The sequence below is a fragment of the Rhineura floridana genome, chromosome 3, assembly GCF_030035675.1.
Source record: "Rhineura floridana isolate rRhiFlo1 chromosome 3, rRhiFlo1.hap2, whole genome shotgun sequence".
NCBI lineage: Eukaryota > Metazoa > Chordata > Lepidosauria > Squamata > Rhineuridae > Rhineura > Rhineura floridana.
In genome coordinates, this window is record NC_084482.1 from 125,821,720 (window position 1) to 125,847,256 (window position 25,537).

Below are 25,537 nucleotides of genomic sequence, written 5' to 3' on the forward strand. Positions count from 1 at the left end.
AAACTGTGATTTTATGGTGGTTGGGTGGAATGCGACTTGGGGAACCTGTAAAAAATCAAGCATTTTTACTTGATCCAACATGAATGTGCATGCATGCACATGTACCATTCTCTCTCTGTGTTTGTGTCTCTCTCTTGGGCACTCTATTCTTGCTCTCCCTTGACTCCTGTGGCACCCCACTTTCTCCCCCCTGACTGCTATATTTTCCTTCCCCCGGTCTCCCAGATTACTCCACTTTTTCTTCTGCTGATTTGTCTACTTTGCTCCTGTTCAGCTGCTCAGGTGACGATCTGAGTCATATAGACCTGAAAGAGGAAGTGGAAAGAGTGTCACTCTTCTATCTTCCTCCTTCAGCTCTATGGACTTTTCAAGAGAGAAAAAAGTAACCGCTCTCACTACCTCATGACAAAGGGGGAAGTGAGGGGAGCTCAGAAGATTCTTGGGCACCAAGAAAAGTCCTCAAGAGCACTATTGTACTCATGGGCACCACACTGATGATCCCACACTCACCTGGGAGTAAGTGCCATTGAACTCACTGGAGTTTATTTCTGAGTGGGAATGCATTGGATTGCAGTGAATGTTGGTTTAATCAGTAGATTAATGGGGGAAATTTTAAATTATGGGGCTTAGAGATAATAACACATTATTTTTGTGAGGCTGATACGGTTCTAGTGTGTTGATTACACAGGGGAGTGAAAACATTCATGTTGGCCTTCTCTTCTTATGAGTGAAAGGTATATTACTTTGTTTATTGAACAAAATGGTGTCTCTCCAGATTCCAACTCCCATCAGCCTCAGCTAGCATGGTCAGTGGCCATGGATGATGGGAGATGCAGTCCAACATCATCTGGATGGGATAGGTTCCCCACACTGTTCTAAGCTCATTCTTCATTCAGTACCTCAGACGGGCACTTCTAATGGGGTTCTAGTAATATGCAAATAAATGTCAATGTAGCCAGTTAATTAATTGATCAGTTAAAAGTCAGGTGTTTAATCAACTAGATGTTTTTAATCAGTTCACCACCCTACAATAAATGAATGGTGCTATGAGTGTTTTGGGGTTTCGACTTTGAAGTTGCCCTGATTAGCAATAGCTAACTCATACACACAGTGGTTTCCTAATGTATCCAGAGTGAAAGACACTTGTACTGCCAGTCACACACCTGCTCTTTACATATTTTATCATCACATATATAAGTGAGAAGTGGAAATCAATGTTGAAGTGGCCCAGCATTTGTTCTCTGTGGCTGTTGTGCAGTTGCAATGTCAGACAATTTACTTTTAAATCTACTGCCTTTTGTTGTAGTGTATTAATAGGCTGGTTATATAGAAATCACAAGTATTGTCATTTGTGCAGTAATTTGGATACAGACACTTAAAATAAAATCCTACCACACAGACTTCATTAAGTAGGGAGCCAGCTTTCTAAAAATATTAAGCTCACCTAGCATAACAGCTTAGCTAAATTTTCTATCTGGTCACTGTAGTAGAGGTTTTATGAAGATCAGAAACAGCATTTGCCTACAGTGAGAAGTGATAGTAATCCTCCAGATTATAAACACCGTTACCTGAGACATGGTTTAAGTCTTATTGATTTGGGGTCACATCCAAATTGCTTTGAAAGCAATAAGCATACTATATTTTAAAGTTCTTTGATGGTGTTGTGCTGTTCCAGCTGCTTGACAGAGCCCTATAGAGTCAGAACAGCTACTAAAAGTTATTCCAGCTTCTACTTTCCCATGTGCAACAGAAGAAGATACCTTGTGCCAAAGATGCACTCATTAATTATTCATCAGTATGAAAGAGACAAGCGGGGAAGAGGCAGAGGCGGCAGAGGAATTATACATTCTTCCTTGCTTAGCCTTAGGCCAAAACCTGTCATTTGCATTTCAGTGCCAAATATTTGGCTGGTCAGTCATTGTCTGTCCTTAGAGGGATGAATGTCAGGTTTCCTGACTCTCAGAGCTGTACCCAGCCTCATCAAAACTTGCTCACTCTTAAGGACATTGGCATTATGTTTTTAGAAGTACAGTAATCTCTCCAGTGTATGGGGAGGGGGGAAGAATGTGCATGCTGGCACTTCTAAATGGCATGCAAGTATCTATTTGCCAGAAGCACACAGGTCAGGAAGTCAACATGTGCACTGTGCAGATTACCTCCATGTAGAAACTGTAATGTGCTAAGCAGCCCTCAGTACATGCACATAGCAAAAAACATGTATTTGTAAATCACTCTTGGATATTTTTCAGCCTCTTTTGGAGGCACAACATTCCTCTCACTCACTATGATATACAGCCCAGACCCAGGGAAGACAGACTCCTTTAGGTAAAACCAGGCGTTTTTGATCCTTATACACTTAAATACATGCATAACATATATCTGTTTTGACTCAAAGTTGGAGCAGCCCTTAACTAAGGATTGTGTTGATGTAGCTTGAACCTGTCCAGCGTCTCATTTGGATACAGAAGATTTGGTTAGGGATCACTGCTTGGAAGAGAGCCCTTCTTCAGACATCCCCAGAACTGCAGCATTTCCACACCTTCCCATCTTCACCTCAGGATCCCAGGGTGCTTCCATCCGCTCAGATTTAGAGGTGGGTCTTTCTTCTAATCCCATCTACCAAAGGGTTAACCTGGCTTGGCTAAACTGCTGAAACGAGTAAGGCGCTGGTATAGTTAGACATGCGGGGGGAGAGATAACACTCTCTCCTGCTGTCAGTTACGCCTGAGTTTTCTTTGTTGCAGGATATTTGTTGAAGGATCTGTCTGGGTGCATTTTGAAACATTATAAAGCAAGGGCCCAACCCTCTCTCCACCTCCCCGCCTCCCCTCTCATTCATTCACTCCCATCCCGATCTTCCTCTTTTTGCTGTCTACCTTTTTTCTCTCCTTTTCTCACTTCACCCTCACTACCACCACCTCCTCCTCAGACTTCTCTCTCTCGCCCCCCCCTCGGGACCGGAGACACTCCCGCGCAAACCACCGAATAACTCTGGCTAGAGAGACAAAGGACTCGCTTTATTTATTTTTTTGTCTTTCCCATCCCCCCCCCGCGCGCCTGTTTTGTCTGTCTCGTCCTCCCTCTCGATTTATAAAGTGGGGAGGGGGTGAGAATCCCCATCTCCGAAGCACAGAGTTAGGTGAAAAGAGACGAGAGGTGTATACATGAAAAGGGGATTATCAGTCTGGATTCGGATTAGGATCGTATTTCCTTTGCTTTTCCGATGATGGAAGAGAAGCTGAGCCCTGGGTAGAAGCGAAGACGCCGCGGGGGACTTGCTGGAACCAAGCCTAGCCAGAGGGAGGAGAGAAAGTCAAGTCACTCTCTCCGGTGAGAGAGTCGCGAGCAGCCCAGCTGACTCCCGGAGTAGATCACTGGCATCCCGCCGCTGGCTGGTTAGCTCGCCTCGCTCCCTCTGTCTCTGCCTCGCCAAGCCCAGCGGAGGGGTGGGGCGGGGCGGTACAGGTGGAAAAAGAGGTGGCAGCGGGGAGGAGAATGCGCAAGGGTTCAGCCCCCACTTTTTCACTGCCCGAGGAGGTGGGAACGGGGAGGCGGGGCTATGCAAATCACTGGCGGTAGAAGCCAATTGACTGAATAGGGTTTGGGTGTTCCATGTGAGAGAAGGGGATTTCGTGTGTGTGTAGAAGGGAGGGTGGTGGTTTCTTTTTTTTCTTTTTGCCAAGGAGGTAGGAGGCCACATTAATTATTTTTCTTCTTCCTTCCTTCTTTTGCCTCTTGCGCTGGTGCGCTTCGGCCTGCAACCAGAACTTAGAGCGGGGGACAGCCGCGCATTTACACTCGGCAAGCGGCGACAGGAGCGGCGAAAGTGAAGCCTGCTGCTCCTATGCAAAGGAGTCCCACCAGGCTTAGCTGCCGCCTCTTTTAACTGGTTTAGCTGTGCAAATCGAGCGTCTCTATGGATTGGGCGACAGATCCACTCAGGTCCTGAATTCGAAGTCCAGGAATCCGGAAGGTGCTGCAACCACACTGGAGCAGGAGGAGCAGCCCGCTTAGTTTGGCCGAAGGGGGGTGGGGGAATGGCGGTGGGACGCAGCTACCAAAACAGCTGGTGAGAAAATGCCCATTTGGTGTCGATAAACAGGGGTTTCGCTCCTTCTCATATCCCCCTTTTCTTGTGGAGCCGGGACAAGCGCTTCTCGGATTCTACCGGCGAGCAGCGAAGTGACCTGTCTGGAAACTGTCTGAACTGCTCTGTCTCCATCCAGAAAGGTACGTCTCTCTGTATGTGTATGTACGTGCAGCTTGTAACGCGAGTTAATCCCCCCATTTGCCCACGCGCCTTTCTCGTCGCTCCTCCGAATTAATGGAGGGAGAGAGAAAGACTTCAGCTCTGTCAAAAGAGAAGACGATCTCATTTGGGCGGGCCTCTGCATAGGAAAGGTGTATATCATTGCCCCGTCCGTGGAAGGGGTCGAGCCGAAAAGGACGGGCGGAGAGAATGTCGATTTACCTCGCACGGCGGTGGGTGCAGGTTCCACTTTCTGAACCGTTATCGCCCTGCTCTGCTTCCTCCCTGTCGTTTGATCATAGGTGCATAGAAGGGGGCGATTTTTTGTGTGTGGCAAGAAGGAAAAACGGAGACTAATGATGGGGAGGGAGAGAGAACTGTTTAAAGCAGCAAACTTTCATCACCCTTCACAGGCTCCGCCCGAAAAATGACAGCGGCCGGTTCAGTCTTTTTCCCATCACTGCGCCGGCAAAGTTGAACAGAAATCCGGAAAAGTGGGAGTTAGCGGAGGCGGGGAGGAAAAATCCTAGCCGCATTCACTCGGATGAAATTATTCTTCGCCAAAGAATAATGCCTGGGTCTGCTTTGAATCTCCCACCACCACCACCACCCCTCGCGCCCTATACCGTAGAAGCCCCAAATGAAAGGCAACCCTTTCATGAGCCTGTTGTCGGAGGGGAACAGGGATGTCCCCGAGATGCCTCCAACTCGCGGCTAGTCAAAGGCGGGAGTCTCTTTCCACAGGGCGCTTCTACTGCGCTCGCTTCGAGTGTTGGGCTGGCAGTCGTTGATGACGGGTCCGGAGTGGGACAGCTTTAAAGCCCAGAAGTTGAGCAAGTCGTTTGGACTGATACAGGCAAAAGCTAAAAAGCCTGGAGAGGTGACACCTCTTCCAAACCAAGTGGGCGCCGGTCTTCTTGGGACCTCTCTCTCGCTGTCTTCCACAATCTGTCTAAAGCGTGTCTTGTATATTTCTATGTGTGTCAACATGACTTCTGTACCAACAAGCGGGCTGAATGCTAAACTTCAAGGTTTAGCCGATTTGAGGATCCTAGAAAGGCAGCCTATAAATGCTACTGTAACGCTTTTTGAAATTACGACGGTGGTGGTAGTGGTTAGTGAATCGCACGCTACTACTGGGCGGCTGGACGCCTCATCCGGGACCCTGCGACGTGCTAAAAGTTGCCACTACCTCAGCTGTTGTCCCAGCGCAGGATTAGCATTCTGATCTGAGGGGCACTTCTTATGGAGTAGTCCAGCTGGTGTCTGTGGGATGTATGCGGAGGAAGGGAGGAGAGACTTGGTTCATTTCACGTGTGACGTGCACACTTACCTGGGAGTAAGACATACTCTTAACTCGTTGAGACTTTCTTGCGAGTAACCATGCATAGGAGCTGGTTGCATAAATACGCCATTGAGCGTTTTTTGCGTTTTTTGTGCGCCAAGGAACTGTTGTTGGTGTGGGATGGAACGGCGGGAGAGAAACGGCTGGAGTCAGTGTGAGATCTTATGCTGACGCTGTGCACTTTGCAGACCTATTTAAGCCTCACGTGTGAACATGCGGTTAAAGTCTTATATGTGGTAGCACACCACAGGGCTGGAGGTTAGGAGGGCATAAACTTCAGGAATGAGACTTTTTCCTTGGCTGCAGAGAGAGAGAGAGAGAGAGAGAGAGAGAGAGTTCAGCTGGTTTGCTGTGCCAGCGGCCTACGAGCCTAGATCTAGTCCCAGCACCAACAGAGGTGAAAGCTCACGCGCGCGCTCTGCTCCCTGTCCCGCCTTTATTCTCTCTCCCCTTCTCCCCGCTTGATTTTTTTCTGGTACTGTACTCCAGAAGCTCCGCTAGGAGGGCGGTGGGCGTGGCCCTGAGCCTAGAGCCGCTGTCGCCAACTCCTGAGGTTAAATGCTGTGGGAAGACTAAGGGTTGCTGCTGGGCTGCAGAGGAGGCTCTCCTTCCCTCAGCCCCGGGTCCATTTCTGCGTCAGGCTGACTTTTCGTTGGCTTTAATGTGCCCAAGTGAGGCATAACTGGCGGGTTATGAATTCTTAGTCACATTCCACACTTTGCTCTAATTGGACCAATGACTTCTTTCACACAGCCGCTTGGTCCTTCTAGCGGCCTCAAGCTTCCGCGACCTCACCAGGCCAACACGGAGTTATTTTCATACCTTGCGAGTGAGTCTGAAGCCTCTCGGCTGGGTATGCGATAGTGGTTTATATGGTAGATGTGGGGCATTTGTACTGCGAATGAGCATTCTGGGCAATACAGGTTTTATATCCTACTTTTCAAAGCCTACTAGAGCAAGAACTGCTACAACCTTCATGTGTGAAAAGTGGGGCTATCACATAATGAAAGGATTATTTAATCAGGATTCTTAGTCGATTGATGAAACTTGGAGGAGTGGAAAACAATAAACCTGAAGCCAAAAAAGCTTGTTTTCTTTGTTAACTAATGCATATATCCTAAGGCAGCATCTCAGAAGAGGCATCTTCTCCTGTGTGTGAGAAGGGAAACTCCCTTTTTAAAAATGATATTTGGCATAAAAACAATCTATAGAAGTCTGCTGCATGATAAATGAGAGTACATTTTTATTCAAAAGTTATTTTTTTTTAAAAAAATCAAATAATCCAGCAAATTAATTAAACATTGCAGCTCTGATGAAAGCACATGAAGAGGCTTGAGTAAGCATGCAGGCATCTGCTTTCTAGAGCTACTCTTGTCTTGAGCAGCCTCCCTTCTCCCACTGTGGTTTGGGTGGAAGACAAATAAGACTTAAGTGGAGGGCAGGGGCTGTTTTGTGTGTACGTTTTGCATTTCCTCAGGTCTGCAATTCAAAATCTACAACAGCGAGAACACACAATTGAATAAAAATTAGTTCTCTTATGCGTTCTGTCTTGCACAAACAACATTCAGGGTATTTTCACTTGGGAGGCTTAAATTGGTATGCTCTTAAATTGGTCTATTATAATGCAAATGTAAATCCTGCATCGGTTAGACTATACTGTCAATTTCTCTCCCACAGTAGATTCTATGTTAACAACATTCACATCTGGCAAAAATAAGGGAAGAAATGTTCAAGTAGTTATTTCAGTGTCACATGTCAAAATGTAAACTTAAAGGAAGTACTTATCTGTACATTGTGCAGTTCACCTGTGGAACTTATTGACAACATTTTGAGGGCCAGCCATTTCAGTAATTTGTTCTCCAAGGAAAGAGATGGAAGGCACAAAGGACCACCAATGGCTACTAGCCAAGATGGTCATGGAGTGCACTTTCCTTCTCAGCATGTCTGTAAACATAACCATTAGGAGAAATAGGCCATCCTATAATGCTCTTGTTTGTTGTGCATACATCTTGAAATCATTTAATTTATGTCAGAGAAAAGATACTGGACTATACCAATAATAAGTGGGACCTGCAACAAAATATTGTAGTGTGGAGTGTTCCTGTTCAGGCAGGCAGCCAGCCTTGTCATGTTCCAGGATGCTCCATTCTACCCCCTGAGTTTTCCATCTCCCCTCCAAACAACTAGGCAACATTTTGTGCCCACTGAGTATGTTCAGTCTTCATTGGGCTGTTTTGGATTCCTCCCTCCCTAAAGTGTTGGCACTATTGGCATATAAAATTGGTTTTAACAGGACGTCTTGCTGTATCTAATTACACCTGTTTTGAGGGACATAGATGTAGAGCTCACAGTGTATTGTCAAATTTTCATATCAGCCAAAAATATATTGCTGACCAGTCACTTTGAGAGGTGAAGAACCACCAGAATATAATTAATGTAATATGTTGTAATCACACAGCATGAGATATTAATTTGTCCTGCACTGCAACATGAGTGTGAGGTCTTTTTGCAGAGCAATACAGTCACAGCAAGCAAGTATACTTTTCTATATACTATAATATCAATAGATTGGTTCATAAGATATTAATTTGTATAGAGCCAAGCATCTAAACAAGTATTTTAACGCTTTTTAATTGCTACCCCTACATCATTGTGGTCTCTTTTTAAACATGTGGTATCTAATTGACCTAGCTGCCATAAGTCTATAAAACACATTACTGCTACTTTACCTGCTATGGGTTTGGCAATGTAAGAAAGTACTACATATATATGCAAACAGGTAGGAATGTGTGTCTGACTTTAAACTGGTGGACTGTTTTTACCATGTCCTTTTGCACCTAAGAATAATTTAACATTGTGTGGTGAGAAAAGTATGATTAATGTAGACAAGAAAGAGAAATCTGCACCCTTTTTGACTCCCCACTTGTCTTCCACTTAATCTAGCAGTGCACCCCCCTTCTTAATATGCTGAATGATAGGTAAATATGACTGGCTTATATTAGCAGTTGTATGTTCTCCTCTCCCATGAAAGGGAAGCAGGCCACAGTAAAGGTCACTTGACCTTTTCTTCCCACAGGCAGGCAAAGGTGGGAGGGGAAGTACAATAGTGAAAATCTAGGCAATTTCCACATCATCAAAGCATAATCGCCTGAAGCCATTTAACTTAAATGCAGAGTTTATTGTGTTTATGCATATGATGTAATTGTTCTCATGGAAGGAGCTTTAACTCAGTGTTAGATGACATGCTTTGTATGCAAAGGTGTGAGTCCAATCCCTGTTTTCCAGTTAGAACAGGGACAGGAAACCTGCAACCCTCCAGATGTTGTGGGGTTACACCATCATTCCTGACCATTGATCATGCTGGCTGGGACTAATGGGAGTTGGAATCTGACAACATCTGGGAGGCCACAGGTTCCTCATCCCTGAGTTAAAATTATCTCAATTAGCAAGGCTAGGAAAGACACCTCTCTGAAAAATTTGAGAGCTGCTGTCACTCAGAATAGAGAATACTGGACTAGTTGGACTGATTCAGTACAAAATAACTCCATGTGATCTATGATCACCCATTTAAGGGTAGTTGCCTAATAGGTCCCCTTTTGTGTCTACTACTTCTGTTAGAATTCTCAGAAGTACGTATGGATTTTGTAAGGGACAGTGAGAGCGAAAAGGGGAAGCACATAGATTACTGCTCCATGTGAAAAAGTGTGGAAACCTCCTACTAACAATTGGCTAGATGGAATAAAATGTTCCAGGAGGATTCTGCATACTTCCTCATAGTCCAGGGAGGCACAGAGATAAGAGGGGATCAGAGAATTGCAGTTCAGAATAGTATGGTAAAGTTATTAACCCTGTGCCTTGGCCAGAAGTTATGAAGATTTTTGCTACCATCATTGTTGAGTTGTGTGCATGTACACATTAGATATGGAGTTCATATAAAGAAAATGTTTTTTAAAAATAATGGAGTTATTAATAATTCCTTTCATATTCTTGATGTTTTTCTCTTTCTGCCTTTCTCTAGACATTTCCTGTCCTGTAAGCTCCTTTCTCAGGAGGCTCAGATGCATGCACTGACATTTTCAAACTGAAACTGTTCAGAGATCCCTGTCTTCCCGAACAGATGCACCAGAAGCCAGCAGAAGGGGTCCCTAGCCTTTTCTTTCTTCCATTATGATCTCAGCTCCGAAGTAACTAAATTAATCTCTGTTTATTTAGAGAGAGTGAAAAGTGGCTGAGCTTCATATGCAAAAGGACTCCACGTCTCCAGTTATTACACACTAGTTCATTTCTAAGTCTGTACAGTAATATATTCGCCTGTTCAGTTTACTTCCATCAGGAGACAGACTGACATTATAGAACCAGGAGATATTTCTCAATAACAGTATTTTCTTGATCTCTTTGCTTTTATCTCCCAGCTTTTTTGTCTCCTTTCTGCTCTTTTTCTTCTGTTGTATGTCTTGCCTCCTCTTTTCCTTACGTTCTTCTCCTCCTCCCTCCTTCCCCCCCTTCTCTGCTCTTTCCCTTTGTTTGCCATCTCACTCACTCTCACTGGCACGCACAGCACAATCCAAATGCAATATTGGTATTTGCCAGAACTATTTCCCAAGGTCGGCAGGGGTTTGATTTAAATGAAGCCAATTTTTGCTTTTATTTCACAGGGTAATTTGGATTTTAGACATTCTGGTTCCAAAAAGGCCTGATGTGTGTGCTGAGTGAAGAATCTCCAAAAGGGGAAGTGTGAATGTGTGGGGAAAGATAGACAAATAATACAAATATTTGCTCAGTGCAAAGGAAATTGCTATGATATATTGCCCCCTGGGAAACTTTAACTCCTGCATTTGTGGTGTATTGCCCAAGGTTGAAGAAAGCTGCATTCTCTTGGGGGACCATCCATTACCCTAAACATCCTTAGAGCCAGACTGGATTTGTTTGACTGATTCCAAGGATTTTCCTGTGAAATCCCTGAAGTTTGTTTCTGTCATTAACTACCACTTCCATGAATCTCACCAGTGAACCAGAGGGGGCAGTGTTGATAGCAATTATGTCCCTGCCCTCTCTCACCCCATCCCACCTCAAACATTCCTCAAATTGCAGAAGAGAGGGCAGTGCTGTCACAGGGAGCAATTTGGCCAGTTTTCCTCTCCCTAGTTTTGGTATGTGTATGTATGTTTTATTGCAAATTGTTCTTGGTCAGCTTGACAAACTCTGGTTGCAGTGCTAACAATGTGTATGCTTTACATTAGGTTTGAGGTTTTCAGATACCATGATTGCAAGGAAGGGACTCTAAATACCTAAAATGTTTTTGCTTGCTCACATGTACACACTCTGAATAATTTTAACATAATTTATAACTGTATCTATATGTACTCTTAGTACAACAGAAACAGAACAAGAGAAGGGTACTTTTGGTGCATGCTTCTTGCCGTCATTTTCCTGATGAAGTGGGGGAACCAGGACTCAAGCCCTTGTGATCCATACAGACATAAGCATTTTAGAGCATGTTCTGGGAAAGGACAGAGAAGGGGAAGCTCTTTCTAAGTGAACAAGAAAAAAACTGGAGAAAGTCAAGGTATTAGAGAAGGAGGAGAGGGAAGAAGAAGAAGAAGTCCTACTGCAGTGACCTGCCTTCCAGTACCACTCCAAGGGCTGTGGTTGAATGCCACATGTTGGATCCAAGGGTCGTAGCTCGGGGGCAGAACATCTGCTTTGCATTCATTCCCTGGCTTCTCCATGTAGGGCTAGGAGAGAGCCGCTGCCACCCTGTTCAGATAATACTGAGCTAGATGGACCAATGGTCTCGGTATAAGGCAGCTTCCTATGTTCCTGAGAGATCTTGCAAGCTTAGCAGGCTCTGCTAGACAAAGTAACAAGATGTCACCTATTGTCTAGGCAGAGAGGAAGAAGATCAGTCTGGCTCCAAACTTAAGACTATATGAAGTGTTGTGCTGGATCAGACCAACAGCCTGAATGCACTCTCTCCAATACTCTCTTGAGATTATCAGCAAGTGGTATTCAGAGGCAAACTGCCTCCACCAAGAGATAAAACATAGCCATTGTGGCTATTAGGCATTTGAACTCTTGCTTGTGATAACACTATGCAGCTACTCAAAAGAGTTGGCAGATCCAGCAGCTATTTGTTGAAATGGCTGGAACCACATTCTGAGTACTAGCCCATGTGTATGCACTGATGCCCTTTGGTTGCATTACACAAGCAAGGGAGCATGGGCTGGATGTTATCACCATACTGTGTTGGTGGTTTTGCACTCATAATATTGTTTCTAATCTGCTTGTTAGCCCTATCCACCTCTTCTGTCTCCAAACTCCTATAATTTGTCCTGTATTTATTTAGTTCCTCAGCACAATAAGTCTTCTAGATGGAAATGCCTCTCTCCCTTTTTTTTTAATTCTAACAAATCAAGTTAAGTTAACATCAATGTAAGTTTGAATGTAGGTTGCCCAAAGCCTGCAGTTTTATGGATGAAATGGCTCTTCTGAGTGCCAATCCAAGGCTCTGTATAGCAGGCTATATATTGCTTTTTTACTATCACTCTGGTGTAACAAACTGTGAAATAATTTTTCTATTTACTTATTTTGATATAGTTCAGTATGCTGAATAATGTGCAGTTACCCTGGAGTAACTGTTTTGTAAGCATCCGTCAACTGGAAGTGCAGAAAGCAGACAAATCAAAGCTGTCTAGTTGCTATCTCATGAATGACTGTATGGACATTATCCAGTGGTATAAATGGCAGTTCCTTCAGGGAAACAGAGGGGCAAAGGTGCATTTTGTGTTAGAAAGTGGTGTGTGTGTGTGTTTGCTGAAGTGGAGAAACTAAAGCTATGTGTAACTTACACATTCGGATGAACAAAGGTAATGTTGTAAATTACACATACATCCCATCTGAATTCTGGCTAGCCATTTTTACAGGGCCCCTGGCACTCCATCTAGGCAAGTCTGTCAAATTTGTTCTAGCTCACAGCCTCAGTGAAACCCAGCTGGTCTGGTACACACACCAAATGTGTGTGTGTACCTTACTTTTCAGGAAAATGTATTTTGCCTTTTTTTTGTCTTTTAAATAATTAAGTCCAGATTTCTTCTGACTAGAAAGTGGAGAATGGTCCATACAAGTACTACTTTCCCCTGCTTCAATGCATTTCTGTGCTTAGCGGGAGGGCAAAGAGGTAGTACATAGCAAGGGCTGCAGCCCCATCCTCCTCTTTCTCTCTCTCTCTCTGTAGGGAAGGGGCACTCTAGTGGGGGTGGAGGAGCCTCTAGTGAGTGGGCTTCTGGCTCTGGCTGCCATAGGATAGGGCTATAAGGACTCTCTTCATTCCACAGAGGAGACAACTTGATTACTGCCCCTCAATCAAACCCTGTTTACTTTACCAAATGAGAGCAGCATGTGAGTTTGTTAACTGCAGTTAGGCTCCTATGCCCTGGTTTTCATTCCTTGTGGAGGCTCTTCCAACTACGCTGGGAAATCCTGATATTCTAGTGGTAAAAACAGTGACCTGGTTAGAGTTCAGTCAGTGAAAAGACACACACAGTGAAAAGCATAGAGGTGTAGCCTGGGGAAAAACTGGAAAAATTAGGGGGGAAATCTTTCTTTTCTTTCAGTTTTCCAAATTTCCCCCAATTTTTCTGGGGGGGGGAGAGACAAAAAAGGCTTTGGGGGGAAAAGAAAGGTTTTTTCCACAAATTTCCCCCAAACCTTCATACGTCTATGCAAACATGCCTAAAAGTTCCTCAATAGTTTGGATTAATCTTACTTAAATCATAAATACAGATAACATGCTTGACTTATTCTTTGTGTTATGTATATAGTTCTCTATGCATTCAAATACAGAAAGTTACTGTAACAAATGCTTCTTGAAACGTGCATGTTAACTGGCTGAGCGTTTGGACCTTTCCCCTCCCTCACTCCTTTCTTTCATCCAAGAGGGGAGGTAGGCATAAAGCGAAAGGAGTTTTCAGTTCCAAACAGTTGCTGTTGTTCTTTCTTTGTCTGCAACCTTGAGGACTAGAAATATTTATGGAAGGCTCAGAATGGTTCAGGGCTGGAGGCTCAAGTAAACGCCTAACATGAAAACCTCACAAACCCAGAGAGAAGCAAAGCTGAGCTAAAGGTAATCAAAATAATTATGTAGAAGATGCTCCAAAGTGTGATGTGGGTCAGAGAGCCCTCAATACTGGGAAAAGTGTAAGGCGAAATAACACTGTAATATTATAGGACTACAGAACAAGGAGGAGGCTGAAGCTCATGTTCCTCCAGCAGCCCACACAGATCAGTCCTCATTACTCATAGGGTAGGGCTGATTCACATTATTTTTTCTGCTCTGTACACATTCACATAGAGAATCACGTGATCACAGCTATGGATTTTTGTTCTGGATAAAGTATAGTTGTCTGCCATTAAATCTGGAATGTAATGTTACGACAAAAGATGGAAGAAAGAGTTGAACCTCATAGACACAATACACTATATATGCCCATTCTGATTGGGCCGAATTCATTACCAATAAGGAATGTAATTAATACCGTCTGTCCTTTTTTGAATTACTTTGCCCACTCCAAAATAAGGTGTTCTCTCACCTAGTTTTCATTTCACAACTGAAATTAGGACTGGTAAGGACTGTGCACTGGAGAAATGGACCACCCTTCTGAAGGACAGACGGGTGAATTGTTAAGCCTGCAAGTTTTTCCTCCTAAGGGTAGAGCTGAGCAGAAGAATAGAAAGACTCTGAAGCAGAGAATTTTATTTGTTCAATTCCTGTCTCATAACCTATTTAGGGAAATAATGTTTCTGTCTTCTCTTTCCTCCCTCTACTAGATTCCCTAAGAATTCTGCTTGGATTTTGGATTCACACCTCTCCCCATCATGCCCCTGGTTGGCTTTTTGCTTTGGGTCACCTTACTAATTGTAGGCTGGTGGCCATCCTACTCCAAGGATTACCTCTTTGCTACTCCAAGGGTGCAGCTCACTTTCAAAGGTAAGGCACAGTATATATGTTAAAATAGCATTATAGCATAGTTGCAGTCTTACTTGGGTTATGATTTCTGGCCATTAATAGCTTGTTAAAATTTCTGTATCCAGACTGTGCTTTGGGGGGCACCAAGATCCAGACCTGGAGGTTCTGTTTTAATTTCAAGTTCACTAGAGTGGCCACTCCCTATCTTTCCGAAGATGCTATTTTCAGTAGCACATTTTTATTGGGATCCTAGCCATGATAACGAGCAACACTTTTGTCTGGAATAGGTTCTGAGAAGCCCCTGGGCTAGCAGCCTACATCAATCAAGCATGTAGTGCATTGCACTTCAGTGTGTCTCTCCATCTGGAGATAACTGGCCTTGCAGCTTGTGGGGTTTCCTCGGATTTTTTTTAGAGTCAAGCACCATAGCTGGCAGTACAGTCAGCAGATTGACAGCTCAGTGAACCCAAGCTGCTATGTGTACTGAAAAGTTGGCAGCAAGTCTCACATGAGCTCCCTAAGAAGGGACTGCAATGCTGCATATGGATCTTCTTCCTCCCCGTGCTGAGGAGCAGACAGGTGTTGGGATGACTGTAAATCATCAGGACTAGCTGGTGTGATGCAATGATTGCCTGTGAAGGATACTGAACTGAGTTGATTAATTGACCTCAAAATTAGGAGGCTCGCTGCCATGCATCTGATCACATTAGCCTTTTTGCCCTGGTACTGCTTCTGCTTGCTTGTTTATGATGCACATAACACATGTGCCAATTTGTAGTAATACCATTGCATCTGCTCCTTTTATTCTGTGTTTTTTTCAAACTACTTTTATGATGACTTTTTAACTTATTGCATTGTTCTTTGCTATGGATTTCCATGTGATCCAGCTCTGTGCTGCTATTACTCTTACTGGTGGGAATGGCTTCAATTCTGCAGAAACAGTTTGGCACAATTTCTTCCCTCCCTCCTCCCCCACCCCATATTAAACCTCTGGTGGATTGGAGTAAATCTGTGGAAGGTTTTATCTTCCATTTGACTTTCAATGGCTGAATTGTCATATTAATTAATTGGTTTTTATGCCATTTCTTAATTCACACCCCTGCTTTATTGTACTGCCTTCAAGTCAATTCCGACTTATGGCGACCCTATGAATAGAGCTTTCAGGGTAAGCGGTATTCAGAAGTGGTTTACCACTGCCTTCCTCTGAGGCTGAGAGGCAGTGACTGGCCCAAGGTCACCCAGTGAGCTTCATGGCTGTGTGGGGATATAAATAGTGCTCTGTCGTTGAATGGATGCTGGGTGCAGGGCTGAAGAACTCACTTTGCTTGGGATAGCACTGGAAAAGGGGAATTAGGTAGAACACATTAAAGGGAGAGGGAGTAATGTGAGAAGGAGAGGGAGTGACAGGAAGCATTACATGTTGTTGGAAATGGAGAACCAGGGTGGTGGAGGACACGTGAATGGTGCTTGTGAACAATGAAAGTCTCCAATAGCTGCCTGCCTTTGCTTGCTTTTGGAGAGCTGGAAACCAGTCTCCATACCTGGAGGTTCTGTTTTAATTTCATGTTCATTAGATAAGTGCTCCCCTTGCTATCAGTATGCATGTGTGTACACATGTGCGCCCGCACACACACACACCATAAAAGCAGGCAGGAAAGGTCTAGTCTAATATTTAAGAGTTATGTACAGGTGCACATGTTCACAGGCACCCATTTTTTTGGAAAAAGAGGGAGGAAGAAAAGGCCCAACAAATTATATGTGCATATGACTGTCTCCTCATGTGTGCATGTGTTTACCTGGGTAAAACAAAAACAAAAAACTTTCAGACACCACCTACCTCCCATACAGTTGCCACTAATTACAGTGATGCAGAGTTGCATAATAAAAGAAAAACAAGGCAGTACACAAGACTTAAGATACTTCCACTTTTTATTGTACTTCCAAGTGGCATGTCCCATGGAATTGCATTATAAACAAGGGAGATATAACATTGTATTCCATACAGTGTGTTCCATGTGCAGCAACTGTGTTTGTAAAAAATCAGGAGTGTAGTCATCCAGGGTCTCGGGAGGTCTTAGACCCTGTTTTGGGGAGCAGGGTCCCAGCAGGATCCCTATGTCTCCAGCATTCAATGAGCCAATCGGCATGAAAGGGGTGTGTTAGCCACTGAGAAGAGTCTTCTAACATGCTTCCCTGTCCTTTCCTGCTGATTGGAGCCAGAGTGAAAGGAGGTAAGTCAGCCACTGAGAAGACTCTTTTCAGTAGCTAAAACTCTTCCCTTTCATACTTTTTGGCTCCTAAGGATGTATGTTGTTGTGGCAGAAGGCATTAAGAAGAATTGAGAAGGATCTCATTCTCAACCCAGCAGCAAAAAAAGGAGGTGTGGTGTGGCTGTGAGTATCACGAAGGGACCCTGCGCTTCTGAATTCTCCACTACACTGCTGTAAAAAATACTAGTACAACGATACCTAAAAATGAAAGAGGCTTCAGTGTGACTTCGGCCAGGGTAGTGTCAACATGTACCTACCTACTGAGAACAAAATAACTCTGCACTGTAGGTGCAGATTTCCTTCAAATGTATCAAGCTTCTCCAGAACCAGGGGAGACAGACCAGTGTATATCTCAGGGCTGTTGTATTTATATGCTGCGATTTCAGTGTTTGCCAGGGATATGACATAAAGGCGTTTTCATACTCTGATGTTCCTACACTCTCTTCTGATTCTTGCAGCATGAAATTACATTATGTTGGGCAAGTGAAGAAAGGTGAGAGATTTACAGATCAAGGAAAGTGTTCTTAGAAAATAATTTGAATGAGACACCTATGAATGATGTAGTGCTCAGGGAACTTGGTTAATAATGAATTTTCAAAAGTTTGTTTTTTAAGATCTGTCAATAAATCTGCTGAATTACTCTGTCATTTTACTGTAAAAATGTCATTTGTGTCTGGCTTTGGGCATTCACTACAGAATGGGTGAAGGCCACAGAAGCTCATCACCAGCAAGTCTGAAGTTAGTGTATAAAAGGAGTGCACATTTTGAGAACCATCATCTTTTGAATATTCCTTGAAGCGAGTTATATTGTAAGGTGATATCTGGAAACTTACCCTGCAACTGTGAGACTGTTTTTGTATTTTTGATGTTTTTATAAGTAGGCTTCTGTTATAGTCATATGCTGACAAGAAGTGGGGACTGGCAATGGCAGGAGGAGATTGTTTGGTAACAGTGGTGGGGTGAACACAAGCCTGCTGTTAGATTCAACAGGAAACATCCTCTGGTGTCTATGTGTTGTAACTGCAGCCAATCTGCAGGATGTGTGGCAGCCACATTGACTCTGCAAGTACAGAAATGCATGAAAATGATTTCTAAGTATGTCTCATACTTCTCTCTGGCAGAGAAATCCACAGAAATAACTGACTAATTACACTACCCATTTCTACAACAGAGGGGATAGTTATACTGACATATTTTTACAGGGTTGTTAGTACTGCAACCTAGATAAGACATACATTTGAAAATGGTATTCAGATCTTAAACAGTGTTATTATTTCTCTAAGCAATCACTTGTTTAGGAATTTGCAATTATAAATTATGAATGCAAAGGACTTGCCCTGCCCTTCTTGTCCACAGAGTAGCCAAATGCAAAGGAAGCACTGTGTTCCTATACCTTATAGTTGCATAGGAGAAAATATGTTGGCAGATGCAATTTGTCATGCAGGGGTGGGTGAACTATGAAAAATACAGGTACCCCATCCTTATGTGCTCATTCTCATCCAAATTCTTTTTTTATCTGTAACAAATATATTGATTTATTTTGGAGGCAATGTGGACAAGTTGGCATGCTCCTGGCCTGAGATACGATGGACTTCAGGTATAAAATCACAATTATATCAACTTGGCGTATACTGGAGACTTATACAGATATAAGATCCTCCTCATGGCTCCTCAATATTTTTATGTCACTCTATTCTGTAATGGAACTTAAACACACTTAGTAAACTGTCAAGGAAAATGTAGCCCAACTCTGACCCCTTTATATTAAGGGGTTGCTATGGCAGCATTTGGAGTTATCTGAATTTAATTCTCCAACATTAGTCTAAATTAATCCTGCACAATTTATGTGAAGCACCAAACTGAATGCAGGCCACTGTCCACATGTGGGGACTCACTTTTGGCTAGATAAACCTCTTCCTTTTGCTGTCTGCCTGGGACTACAAAAAAAGAAAAGAAAAACGGAAGGGTGTAGAGCACATGGAAGGTCACAGTACTTTGGGTACTTATGGCTTATTGAGTCACAAGCTATGCAGTTCTGGTCTAGCCTTTCTCTTCCAGCACTACGCCTTTTTGATTTCTAGTCCTGCATCTTTTACGAGCAGGGACTTTGTTCTCCTGGCATTTTCTTTGGAAAATGAACAGTCTCATCAGAGAACAAGGGGTAGACAGAAACATAATCCATCCTGCCTTTGTGTTTCAAGGGTGTATGTACTCAGTTGAGTTCCTTCTCTGGGTCTATTGAAATATTTCTGTGTCTCAGAAAAGCAGTTGTTGTTATGTGCCTTCAAGTCGATTATGACTTATGGTGATCCTATGAATCAGCGACTTCCAATAGCATCAGTTATAAACCACCCTGTTCAGATCTTGCAAGTTCAGGTCTGTGGCTTCCTTTATGGAATCAATCCATCTCTTATTTGGCCTTTTTTTCTACTCTCTTCTGTTTTTCCCAGCATTATTGTCTTTTCTAGTGAATAATGTCTTCTCATTATGATAACCTCAGTTTAATCATTTTAGCTTCTAGTGATAGTTCTGGTTTAATTTGTTCTAACACCCAGTTATTTGTCTTTTTTGCAGGCCATGGTATGCACAATCTCTCCTCCAAACACCACATTTCAAATGAGTTGATTTTTCTCTTATCCGCCTTTTTCGCTGTCCAACTTTCACGTCCATACATAGAAATCAGGAATACCATGGTCTGAATGATCCTGACTTTAGTGTTTAGTGATACATCTATGCATTTGAGGACCTTTTCTAGTTCTCTCATAGCTACCCCCCCCCCGTCCTAGCCTTCTTCTAATTTCTTGACACTCCTCTCCGTTTTGGTTAATGAGTGTACAAAGATAATCCTTGACAAGTTTAATGTCCTCATTGTCAACTTTAAAGTTACATAAATCTTCTGTTGTAATTGCTTTAGTCTTCTTGACGTAACTTTCAACAGTATTCGTTTCAAATCATTACTGGTTTCTGCTAGTAGTATGGTATTGTCTGCATATCTTAAATTATTGATATTTTCCCCTCCAGTTTGCACACCACCTTCATCTTGGTCCAGTCCTGCTTTCTGTATGATATTTTCTGCATATAGGTTAAACAAATAGGGTGATAAAATACACCCCTGTCTCACCCTTTCCAATGGGGAACCAATCATTTTCTCCATATTCTATCCTTACAGTAGCCTCTTGTCCAGAGTATAGGTTGCGCATCAGGACAATCAGATGCTGTGGCACCTCCATTTCTTTTAAAGCATTCCATAGTGTTCCATGATCTACACATTCAAAGGCTTTGCTGTAATCTATAAAGCACAGGGTGATTTTCTTCTGAAATCCCTTGGTCCGTTCCATTATCCAATGTATGCTTGCAATATGATCTCTGGTACCTCTTTCTTTTCTAAATCCAGCTTGAACATCTGACATTTCTCGCTCCATATATGGTAAGAGCCTTTGTTGTAGAATCTTGAGCATTACTTTACTTGCATGGGATATTAAGGCAATAGTTTGATAATTACTGCATTCCCTGGGATCCCCTTTCTTTGGAGTTGGGATATATATTGAATGCTTCCAGTCTGTGGGCCATTGTTTAGTTTTTCATATTTCTTGACAAATTGTTGTCAACATTTGAACAGATTCAGTCTCAGTAGCTTGTAGCAACTCTATTGGTATGCCGTCTATTCCTGGTGGTTCGTTTCTTCCAAGTATTTTAGGAGCAGCTTTCACGTCACATTCTAAAATTTCTGGTTCGTCATCATACAGTTCTTCCGTGAATGAATTTGTCATCCTTGCATCTCTTTTATATAGTTCTTCAGTGTATTGCTTCCATCTTCCTTTTATTTCATCTCGGTAAGTCAGTTCCCTTTAATTTCTCTAATCTTTTGGAATAGGGCTCTTGTTCTACCTTTTTTGTTACTATTTTTGTAATAGTTCTCTTTGTTCCAGTGTACTAGTTGCTGTATTATTGCTTTTAGGGTTCTGACCAGGAAAGCAGGGAGAGGTTCAGAGCAATGACTTTGAAAAATAGTGTCTTTGAGCCTTTTTATAAGAGGGTTTAGTTTCCTGTTGTTACTTTACAATTAATAATGGTGGGAAAGCTCTATCTTTGTCAATGAGTTATTTTTTTCACCAGACTCCAGGGATCTGAGGCTTTGACAAAAAGAGAAATAATAAATGATAAATAATAGACCATGGGACTTGGCAGTGAAGCTGAAGGTAGCTTGGAAAGGACTTGAATTGTGAAGATAACCAAAGGGATGGATGGAATTGGAGAGGGGAGCTTCAGGAAATGAGATGAGGCTGGCCTTACTATTAAAATGGCACAGTTTAGATAAGCTGGAATTCTGGAGAGCAAATCTACAAACATCTCTTAAAGGTGTCAAGCCAACGGCAAGAGAGGACAATGTGAATGGAACAATACTTCTGTGAAGAGAGGAGATACTTCCTTGGGAAAACGTATTGGGGGGAGAGTACTGAATGCCTGCAGCAAATGATCTCTTCCATAGGAGGAATTGGTCTTACCTGGATTTGTGGGAAGTCGTTACCTGCTTGCTGGGGAAAATGTGATCTAATTCCCTTGCCTGTACCTATCAGGGAGCATTAATATTGCCATTGTTTCCAAGTCTGTGTACATAACTAAGGGCAAAGAGATATAAACTATGCAAGTATCACTACAAAAAGGGAGGGGAACCTAAAAATTTTTCCAACGCTTTTCTTTACTGATCATTATTCTTCAAATGAACCCTGCATTTTGGGAAATGCAATTCTCTGTTGTGTGATATTACTGTGCTACTGTAACCATACACTATGTGTCCAGCAATAGATGCTTTTAATGTCACTACTATTCCTGTGTGGCCTGCATGACCAGGGACAGTGAAATTAGTGTTGGACGGATAAGCATTATTAAGCTTGGTATGCAGCAGAAATGCTTGTGCATGTTCACTTCCATGTCTGTTAGGGTACTTCTAAATCAACCAGAGCTTGGAAGTAATTCATTACATGCAACAAATTACTTGTAATTCATTACTTTTTGAGGAATGAGTGGGTAATTCCTTTACATTTTGATTGTATTAGAACTAGGAGTAATTTTATTACCTTTGTGGAGTAATTGTAATGTTTCCAGCATTACTTTGGGCATTACTTGGGGGGGGGGGGAAGCAGGGCAAGTCTTCTGCTCCTCTGATTTGTGGATGAAAATCATGTGCCTCAAACTGGGCTTCTGTGCAGCATCACTCTTCCTTCATGCTCTGTGGGTGGGTAGGAGGTGATGAGGGAGGAGGTGGAGAGTGAGACGGGCTGGAGTGGAGAAAACAATTATTTAAAAAAATTTATGGTGGTGGTAAAGAATGGAGTGGAGGGGGAAAGGAGCCAGAGAGCAAGAACATGGATAAAGGAGGAGAAGGAGGCAGCAGCAGAATAGAGATAAAGAACTGTGGAGGTGAAAGATCATAGAATCATAGAATAGTAGAATTAGAAGGGGCCTATAAGGCCATCGAGTCCAACCCCCTGCTCAATGCAGGAATCAAAATCAAAGCATTCCCGACAGGTGCCTGTCCAGCTGCCTCTTGAATGCCTCCAGTGTCAGAGAGCCCACTACCTCTCTAGGTAATTGGTTCCATTGTCATATGGCTCTAACAGTTAGGAAGTTTTTCCTGATGTCCAGTTGAAATCTGGTTTCCTGCGACTGGAGCCCATTATTCTGTGTCCTGCACTCTGGGACGATCGAGAAGAGATGACAACATGTGTGTGTCTATGTGTGTGTGTGTGAGAATACTGTGTTTGCACGTGGCATACAGAGTGGCCTCCACCACCCTCTCTGGCTACTGTGCTGCATTTTTTGCATCTCGGGAAAATGTTTGCTTGGGTGAGTGTCCCTTAGTTGGTGGCAGGGCAGGGTCCGAGAGGTGGTTAAGTGAGAGAGATGATGCTTGCTGGCTGAGTGGGGTGTGTGTGTTGCACTTGGTTTGATGTGCAAAGATCTGAGTGGTGGACTCTGCCTCCCTCCCCACCTCCCTTATCAGCAGATCACCATTGCTATCTTATGGATAAAAATAATTATTCTACCTCTGTGTGTGTGTGTTTATTTTTAATGTTGTTTTAGGTTACTTAGATGTGCAGCAGCCAAGGCCAGCACCTTGCAGGCGTTTTTTTAAAAAAGTAACTGAAATGTAAATGTAGTGATTACTTTTGAGAAAAAGTAAAGTAATCAGTTGCTTTCAGAGCAATTGTAATTGTGACAGTAAATACTACTTTTTGGGCCATGTAATTTATTAAACTGTAATTTAATAAACTGTAATTTATTACTTTGTAAAAGTAATCTTCCAAGCTCTGAAATCAACTCTGATTTCCCAAAGTGTCTGCTCTCTTCCAGGGCCAATTCACACAGTTTCGTCAACCATTAATAAGCCCATGCTAACTTTGGGTTGCTGTGCTACAGGCTGAAATACTCTTGTGTCAGATGGTACAGGCAAGATTTAAATGTGGATTAGGTTTTAACACTCAATTGCAGCTGCTCCCAAAGCATTAGCTGAGATCAAGTATAAAATCTGATGTACATACAACTCTGTGGATACTGGTTGGCAGTCATATCTCTGTCTCCATGTTTAAAAGTATGTCCCAAAGTAAGGAGGGTAAATATTGTGGCTGTCAGAGTGTGAGGTAGCTTATGAATGGCCCCTCACTGGCTTTCCACAAGTAAAATTAAAATTAAGCCATTGCTTAGAGGAATAATCTCTTTCATTTTACTCATTTTCTTGTTCTTGAAGCCCATCCACCTATCTCTGCAGATACCATTGGGTTAAGGTACCTGATGCTGACGCTCATACCCTACCGCAGTTTTATTTTGCAAAGCAAATGATTAGAGGTCTTGTGGCCAAAATGATCTCAACCTATTTTAAGTGAACAAGAAGCCTGGCTTGCTGGTGTGGAGCTGGGCGTGGAATATGAGCCACCTAGTAGGCCATATTTGGTAAGTACTTTTGTTGCTGCGGGATGAACTGGTATCATCAACAGCTGCAATATTTGCATTATGGAACAGAGTCTAAGAAAGACTTATCTGCTATCAGCTAGGAGATTAAAATTCATGGTTTGCCACTGCTCTCATTTTAAACTCTGCTTACTAAAGCTACATGTGTTGTTTAAAGTTCTCTTCTGCAAATCTGTGCATGATTTAGATAGTTTTAAATGGCTAGTCAGTTCTGCCTGATTCAATCAGTTAGTAAAAGCATTTCTATCCGGAAACATTTTAGGCTGTCTTTGTTGTGAAATAATGTGGGTTTTGGACTGTTGATCTGCTGTTGCTGTTTTGGATGAAGCTGGTATTTTAACTTATGGTGTGTGTATGGTTTTTTTAAAAGTTAAATTCAGTTAGTTTAGATGCTGTATGTTGCCTTGAGTATCTTTGGATAAAGCAATCAAGTACCAAATAATAATAATAAATAAATGCAGGATTTTTATTTGCATTTATTCTTTTGGTTCTTGGATTACATGCCCTTTGAAGATTTGTCTCTAAATCTAAAAGGAACAGAACATATTGAGATTCAGATCATAAATATATGAGATGTGTGTGATGTTCCTGCTTATAGTGTAAATATGGTAAGTGCTGTTTATATAGAAGACATATGGTAAGTGGAGTGAAAGAGGAGGGGGAGTACATGAGCAGTAGAATGCTGGATGATTGGCTGAGCGTTTGAATGGCTGGGAGTATAAATGGAAGAATGACAGTTGAATCTGGGTGGATGTTGGGAGTGTGGAGAAAGGTGTTTGAGGGTGGAGGTCAGGAGTGTGGAGAAAGAGGGAGTTGGAGTTCTGATTAATAATAAGTCAAGTACAAAACAGGAATAGATGAAACCATACGCTTGTGAAACATTCTAAAACTAATCTTGTTATTTCTGATATTTAATAAATACTTATTTGGTTTACCAAAGGCCTGATCCTTGGCTGGGGGATATACATACCAGAAGGGAGGGCAAGGTAATTACCAAGGCTGAACAGAAACAGTATCTAATGGTGGCAGCGGTGAAGGGAGGAATAATAACAATTCAAGTATCCAGAGCAACCCAGAGTTGTATGCGTTATCTATAAAGATACAAGGGGGTTGGGAACAGCATAAGCATGCAGTCACAAAAGTAACCAGCTAGAGAGAGACTCAGGCAAAGTCTCTGGGAGTATTGGTTATAGGACGTGACTGGTGGTGCTGCCTAGCAGGGGGATCTAGTGAGATCTGTGCTAGAGTGGAGTGAGAAACCATATAAAGGACGGTCTGGACTGGTGGTATCCCTGGTGATGGCTAGTGAAAGGCAGTAGCCACAAACAGGTGGGAACCTGACAGGGAGAACCAGGGAAGGACATCACAATGTGACAAAACCATGTGGGTTAGGAACTTTTAGAGGAAATATCAAATTACCTGACCGACCTTTCTCTTTTTACTCTGCAAGGCAATTAGAAAAGCCCCATGTACTAAAAGTTCATTCATGTTCTTTTTCTTGAAGCAGTTTCAGTTCAGAGTTTCAGTTATTCCCAGTCAACAAAAATTAACCTTCATCTTTGCCTAAAAGCTAGTTGGGAAACCAGAGCTGTAAACTAAGCTGTTTTTAATCAGCTTTTTCTCTGAGTTGATAATTTCTAAGCCTGTATGTGTGTCTCTTTCTAGTGAGGTGGCTGGTTAATAGAAAGGACGGGGGCAGGGAAGAGCACAGCTAGAAAAGTGGGAAACATGAGGAGGAA

At 42.7% G+C, this 25,537-nt stretch overlaps 1 protein-coding gene across 4 annotated transcripts in view; it reads left to right on the top strand.

The window, feature by feature from the left end:
- Positions 1-2,544: 2,544 nt before the first annotated feature.
- The window catches only part of SEMA3F (semaphorin 3F), a 239,519-nt gene continuing 216,526 nt past the window's right edge, over positions 2,545-25,537 (top strand). For 2 of the 4 annotated variants that reach the window (XM_061617795.1, XM_061617800.1), the window contains exons 1-2: positions 3,629-4,230; positions 14,421-14,580. In XM_061617795.1, the coding sequence (XP_061473779.1) occupies positions 14,469-14,580 (112 nt within the window). In that variant the 5' untranslated portion in view covers positions 3,629-4,230; positions 14,421-14,468. Of the gene's footprint in view, positions 2,594-3,628; positions 4,231-6,170; positions 6,424-14,420; positions 14,581-25,537 lie in introns of those variants that run through there. The other 2 variants (XM_061617796.1, XM_061617797.1) reach the window with 2 other exon arrangements.